Here is a 7345-nt window from a genome sequence, read left to right on the forward strand (position 1 = left end):
GCTTGCTCTTTGTTTATTCAAAAGTGGAAGACTGAACCTTGTTGTAAAATCCTCTAAGATATATTACATATAGGCATGTGGTATTTGTACACCTTAGAATAGTTGTTTTGATCTGAGTTCTGCTCAGTAGTCATCTGGAAGTATGTTGATAATCATACTTTATACAATTTAAAAGATAGCATATAAAGCAATTACACCTCCCATTTATGAAAACTCATAAATCTGCCTTGTGCATTTCATGCACTGAAGTAAAACTGGAACAAAGTAAATTGTCTATAACTTAAGATGGCAAGATCAACCTACCACTTGATTACAAACATCTAAACGACACGTACTTTAACCATAATTCAAGAAAGTTATAGAAAAAATTAATAGGTGAAGAGCAATTAGATAGTACGATCATTAGTTGATCTGCTCGCTAATGATCAACTTGCCCATGGTTATCTCTACCATGCTGGAAAGATCAAGCATTTGTTTACTTAATTTGTATACCATTTATTGCAGACCAAATAACCAAGCAACATCGGAAGACAAAACCCTTCTTCTCACACGAGCCATATCATTACAAAGTTAGGAAGAGCCCAGAAAAAGCACAAAAAGAAAAGAAAAAATACGAATGGATTTTCAAACGATATGGAAAAAATCTGAAAAGAAATAGAAGAAGAGAACTGAAGAAGATGAAGCGAAGAACTTTATTAAGCACTGTGAAGCTATACCAAAAAATTTGTCTTCTTAATTAGGCTTAACACCCATATCTGTGTCACCAATGGATGTGATCGAGAAGCCTTGATCTCAATAAAAAAAATTGTATGTGGGGTAAAACTTATTGAAAGAGCAAAAAAGGAAGATAGAGATACAAAACAATAAAAGTGAAGTTGAAGACGAACATATTGTTTTTATATTAGATTCACATACTTTCGTTTGATCATGGTCTCTAAAAGTTAATCAAAATCCAGCAAGATTAGAGCTTATAAATGGAGTGTCACCATCAAATTTAACACACACCGGCAATTAGATTGAAAAATTAAGAAATATGAAGAGAGCCCAAAAGAAGCATCTGAAAGGAAAAAAGATGAAGAAAAAGAGAAGAAGATACATGTAAAAATCAGAAGTGGAACAAACCCGAGCTAGAACACCCAGCAACTGTGACGACCCGGCCAGTCGTCTCATGAGTTACCGCTCCGTTTCCCCTATTTCTGCTTCTTTATGCTTTGTTATCCGTGTTTTGTGGTATCGGGTTGGTCGGATCGAGTCCGAAATGATTTTGATAAGGTTTGAGACACTTAGTCTCTTTTAAGAAGGCTTAAGTTGGAAAAGTCAACCGGATGTTGACTTATGTGTTAGAGGGCTCGGATGTGAGTTCCGATGGTTCGGTTAGCTTCGAGAGGTGATTTGTGACTTAGGAGTATGATCGGAATGAGTTTTGGAGGTCCGGAGTAGAATTAGGCTTGAATTGGCGAAGTTGATATTTTGCCGATTTCCGGTTGGTAGGTGAGATTTTGATCCGGGGGTTAGAATGGAATTTCGAGAGTTGCAGTAGCTTCGTTGTGTCATTTGGGATGAATGTGCAAAATTTCAGGTCATTAGGATGTGGTTTGGTTGGATTTTTGATCGAAAGCGTATTTCAGAAGGTTTTAGAAACTTAGGCTTGAATCCGATGTGTTTTTGGGTAATTTGATGTTGTTTGAGGTGTTTTGATGATTGGAGCAAGTTTGAATAAGGGTTTGCGATGTGTTGGTGCTTTTGGTTGAGGTCCCGGGGGCCTCGGGTGAGTTTCGGGTGGTCAATCGGACCATTTTGGAGTTGGAGAAATTGTAGAAAAATCTGCTCAGCTGTTGCAGGGATTTATCCCTTCGCGTTCGCGAGTGGAAACTCGTGTTCGCGTAGAAGCATCTGAGGAAGGCCAGAATTAAGCCTTCGCGTTCGCGAGAAGGGCTTTGCGTTCACGGAGGGATTGGAAACTTGGTCATCGCGTTCGCGAGATGGGCCTCGCGATCGCGTAGAGTAATTTGGGTCTGAGGGGTTCGAGGCTTTTTGTTCATCGCGTTCGCGTATGGGTTATCGCGTTCGTGAAGGTGTAGGAGGAAGAAGCATCGTGTTCGCGATTGTAGTGTCGCGTTCGCGAAGAGGAAAAGTTGGTCAACGCGAATTTGTGCTTCGCGAAAGCGAGAGGTTGACCGCGTTCGCGAAGAAGGGGGAGTCAGACCTGGGCAGAATGTTTTAATTCATTTCATCCGCGATTTTGGGGCTCATTTACTCCATACTTGGCCTTTTTGAGAGCTTTTTGAAGGAGATTGAAGAGGGATTCAAGGTGAAACGTTTGGAGGTAAGAATTTCGGACCTAAAACTCGAATCTATTGTGAAATCCACCTAGAAAATCATGGAACTTAAGCTAAAAATGGAAGATCTAGGGCTTGGAATTTTGGACTTTTGATTTGGGGATTTGGAGGACCAATTGGGGTCGGATTTGAGAACTTTTAGTATGTATGAACTCGTGGGGAGATAAGAAACCCGTTGATATAAAAATTTCTGAGTTTCGAGAAGTGGACCCGGGGCTCGCGTTTTGCTAATTTCGGGATTTTTGATATTTTTCGATTGTTTTCGCTTGGGCTTTGTTCCCTTAGCATATTGTGACGTATTCGTTCTGATTTTGGATAGATTCGACGCGCGTGGAGGCCGATTCGAGGGGCAAAGGCATCGCGAGCTAGAGATTTATCCGGTTCGAGGTGAGTAATGATTGTAAATGATGCTCTGAGGGTTTGAAACCCCGGATTGCACATCGTAGTGCTATATTGAGGTGAGACACACGCTCGATGACGAGCATGGGGTCGTGCACTATTCGGGATTGTGACTTGGTCCGTCCCGATTGATGATTTTACCGCGTATTTGACTGAAACTTATTTGTTATCATTATGATTTGGGCTGATTGCCATATTTGGGCTTCGTGCCAACTATTTGAACCCTTCGGGGATTTTTATCACTATTTCCTCACAGTTTTGGACTTATTACTTGAACTCAGTCATGTTATTTTCCACTGTTTTACTATTCAGCCATTTTTACTCAGTTTTGAGACTTAAATGATATTTTAAATGATGTTTTGGGCTGAGAAATACTGTTTTACTAATGCCCAAGGGGCTTGTGATGATTTTCGGACTGAGTAAGGCCGAGGGCCTAGTTGTGAGGATACACTGATACTGATATGAGGCTGAGGGCCTGAGATACATATATACGCCACGAGGTGGCTTGATTGATATGAGGCCGAGGGCCTAGATTTGATGCCACGAGGTGGCTTATGATTTGCGCTTGGGCCGTAAGGGGCCCCTCCCGGAGTCTGTACACCCCCAGTGAGCGCGGGTACCCATTGTGATGTGAGATTGAGCCCGAGGGGCTAGTATTGGTCTGAGATTGAGCCCGAGGGGCTGGTAGTGTTCTGAGATATTTCCCGAGGGGCGGATTTGTGGATACTGAGCCCGAGGGGCGAACTTCTATCTGTCTACTTTACATTATTTACCTGTTTTACCTATTGAAAGGAGATCTTACTTGATTTTTCACTGATTTACTGTTTTCAAACGATGCTTTACTGCTTCATTATAGAATGCCTTGTGCTTTATGTGATTTCTTACCTTCAGTCATCATTTATATTTGTTACTCACTGGGTCGGAGCACTCACATTACTCCCTGCACCGTGTGTGCAGATTCAGGCGTCGCAGGTTCCGCTCCTGAGTGCTGATTCCTCTAGTTCCAGGTGGTATTCGGAGACTACGAGGTAGCTGTTGGCGTCCGCAGCCCCGTGTCTCTATTATCTTTTCATTTCTATGTCCTACAAACATTTGTACTAGATATTGGATTTAGCAGACTTGTATCGTGGTCTATAGATGCTCGTGACTTGTGACACCCCGGTTAGGGCTGTGTCGGGTTGGATTTCCGCATTTGTTGTCTGTATTTCCGCTATTCCGTATTATTAAACCATGCTTAGACTATTTTATGCTATTTAACTGTTTAAAAATGAGAATGGGTTCAATTGGCTGGCGTTGTCTTCACGAGAGGCGCAATCACAATCGGGTTCGGGGTTAGGGTCGTGACAGCAACAGCCTTGAGATCAAGAACAGAAACTATGAAAATTGGAGAAACAGTCGAAGAAAGGAAAGGAAAATAGGAATTGCTCTCTTCGAAAACAATTGGAGTGATGTGGAATATACACGTAGGGTATAAGCAAACAATTAAAAGACACGTTAGTGCAATTGGTAGTGATGTCGAAAGACTAAAATACCCTCATCTTTATATTTAATGACACTGAAGCAGGCATGTCGAAAATCAAGCTCTTTTATATAATAGAAATCCACTTATCCTTGATTGAGTTTACAAGAGCTTATGATGTCTTGGGCACTAAGTAGAGCAACGCAGCAGGATATCACTGAACCGCGTAAAATAGCGAACACTTGAGTAAGTGCGCTATCATATTTCTTTTTCTTTTTAAAAAAAAAATCAAATATGTCCCTAGATAGTGTACCTAGTGAAAGTTTTTATTTATAAAATCCAAGAAGTGCGCCATATCTGTTCATGTGTTTCGTAACAATTATGGCAAAGACAAATTAGAAGTAGTTGTTGCCTTTCTTGTCTCTAGTTAGTTAACTTCAATCATGTTCATGTATTATGTTATGTTGTCTCTCTACGTAAGATGCACCTTTGCCCTTATCTGCATTCCAAGTTTCCAACTCGCGCGGTTTCAAGCTATTTCTTAGTACTCTTGTTTATATTGTATGTTTAGGTAGTTGATGAGACAAATTAATATTTGTGAAGGACAAAACTAGCTTTTTTACTTATAGACAACAAAAAGAAACCATTGCTTGAATTAAAGGGCTCATACAAATAGTACCATGTCGATATATGCGATATATCTTAGTTCTAAAGCAATGAAATTGGTCGTGCACATGGACTTCAATTTCAAAGACAGTGAATTCCTTTCTATACTACATCAAACATACAACGAGGATACATTATTAGCTAATTATCTCACAATCGGAAATTTCTAATTCACCAACCTACAGTTCTTTCTGATCTCTCCATCTTGTCCCGTTAACACGCCTAAGTTGGTCAACTTCACCATAGATGCTGCAAACGCCTTGGAAAATAGATATGGATACTTGCTGTAAGTTGACACCATTGAAGCAGTCTTATTATCATTCATTAAAGCTTGGTCTGACTGAAGAAGCCCAGAATTGTTCATCAGATTCTTGAAATATACATTATCGAACTTGTTGATTGTGACTGCATCTAAAGGGGCCAAGTTGGAATCTGAATCACTTTGGTTGGGACATACGCTTCTCAGATTGCCTAGTAATGATGAATCCAGTGTTGGGTCAGGATTTCCAGATCCATCAAAGTCAAACAGCCTTTGCTTGAAGGTGAAACATTGAGCAAATCCAATGGTGTGGGCACCTGCATAAAATCATGTATGGATGATCAACTATATATGTATACAACTAATCTTGGTTGAGAACCAATTTATCAGGGTGATTTTCATATGTTGGAATTCACCTAGCGGCAAAGAGCTGGTGTGGCGAATAACATGGCATAAGTGGATTCTCGAAATTTGACATTTCGATTATTTGTACTTTCTAAGCAATTCATAGTTCAGTTACTTTAATTTGGCAAAAGTAGTTTAATTTTCTGAACTAACTGTTCTAATGAGTAAGATTCAAAACTTTAAACTTTTATGATTTTAATGTCATAATGAGTAAACTAGTTAAGTGACTATATTAATCCGAAAGGAAAACCAAAAAGGATCTTTTATTACGAAAGAAGTAAGTAACCAAAAAGGATGTTTTATTAGTACAGTAAAAGAAAAAGTTGCATATTGGTTTAGGTTTAGTACCTGATAGCACCACAACATCTTTTACGTCAAGACCCTTTGAAACAAATTTTGCAGTAATGTTTTCTAAGGGCTCAAAAGGTGATGGAATCTGAGCATTAGCTGCACTCTGACTTGCGGTAAGACTATCTCGACGGCCCAAAGAAACTGACCAATATGGGCCCCCAGTCTGAAAACATTTGTTCAAAAAAGAAGATCAATTTTTAGCAGTAGTAACAATTTGACAGCTTTTGATATTATTGATCTTGAATCTGAAAGCCTTTTGATAAGAAAACTCTTACGAGATAGATAGCTTCTCTAGCTGCTAGAGTCAGTATATCAGCACATGAAACTGTAGACGGGCAAGCTTTCTCCACGTTAGCTTTTATTGCATCAATGACTTCAAATCCTCTGGCTGAATTTCGATTAGCAGGCGCATTCTTTTCTCCTGTGAATGTACTAGTATCGTCGAGTAGTACAGAACCGTCGCATCCCTACACAACATAAACATCGATCTTTAAAAAAAAGTAAGCAATCGGATTGTCTATGTACTTATGTTAGTGGGCATAAAATTTTACATTAACAAAACAGTCATGGAAGTGCAACCGCAAAAGAGAGGCCGCCATTCTGGTTTCATTAGAAACAGCAGACCAGATGCCATATCTAACGATTTTAGTGAGGTTGGGACAGGTGGCATCATAATATTTGTAATCAAGTTGCCCATACACAAAAGAACTGAGAAACAAGAAGCAAAACAAAGAGTTAGTTAAAGGCATATGGCTTTTCGTGTTCATGATTGCATATGCAGGAAATAGTAGTAGTACTCTTTTTTTCACTATAACATCTGGAGTGAGTAGGAGCGGCTATTTATAAGCAAACAAAATATCATGCTTAGAAAAGAATACAGAATGGCAGGGCCACTAAGAATTAATAAATTTAGATGTCTGTAATTTTAGTTAAATAAGTTTGGTACTAATCCATCATTCTTTTAATTAAAAAATTATCAGTTGTTCTATACAAAGTAATGTAGTATATGCATGTGAGTGCAGGATGAGGCATGCATTTTGAAACTCAGCAAACTGGTTGATAAAAATAATGCCCAAGTTGACTTAACCTACTTTTGCATGGAGCATTGGATTGGCTTGAGCGACTTCCCAACCATTCCATCACAACTTGGGATGAGTTGGAGGATAAGTTCATTGCCAAATTTTTCTCACCGGGGCACGTGGCAGCACTACGGGATGAGATTTTAGCCTTCAAGCAGGAGCCTACTGAACCATTGCACGAGATTTGGGAGCGATACAAAACTATGGTGAAAGAATGCCCCAACAATGATATGACAGAGGCAATGATACAACAGACCTTCTATCGGGGCATCAATACAACGAATCAATGCATAGTGAACCAATTGGCTGGGGGAAATTTTATGAAGTTGACGTATGATGAAGCCTGTGTCATTCTCGATGAGATGGCGTATATATCCTCGCATGGCAA

The 7345-nt window shown here is 39.6% G+C and overlaps 1 protein-coding gene across 1 annotated transcript; it reads right to left on the reverse strand.

Annotated features, from left to right (window-relative positions):
- Window positions 1-4800: 4800 nt before the first annotated feature.
- On the reverse strand, window positions 4801-6709 carry LOC109209821 (peroxidase 10-like). Its single transcript, XM_019373167.1, has 4 exons — window positions 6430-6709; window positions 6154-6345; window positions 5876-6041; window positions 4801-5439 (listed from the first exon to the last, which is right to left on the reverse strand). Exons 1-4 carry the CDS (start codon window positions 6643-6645, stop codon window positions 5030-5032), a joined length of 984 nt encoding a protein of 327 aa, XP_019228712.1. The 5' UTR covers window positions 6646-6709; the 3' UTR covers window positions 4801-5029.
- Between the last annotated feature and the right edge of the window lie 636 nt (window positions 6710-7345).

Source organism: Nicotiana attenuata, unplaced genomic scaffold (genome assembly GCF_001879085.1).
Source record: "Nicotiana attenuata strain UT unplaced genomic scaffold, NIATTr2, whole genome shotgun sequence".
Taxonomy (NCBI): domain Eukaryota; kingdom Viridiplantae; phylum Streptophyta; class Magnoliopsida; order Solanales; family Solanaceae; genus Nicotiana; species Nicotiana attenuata.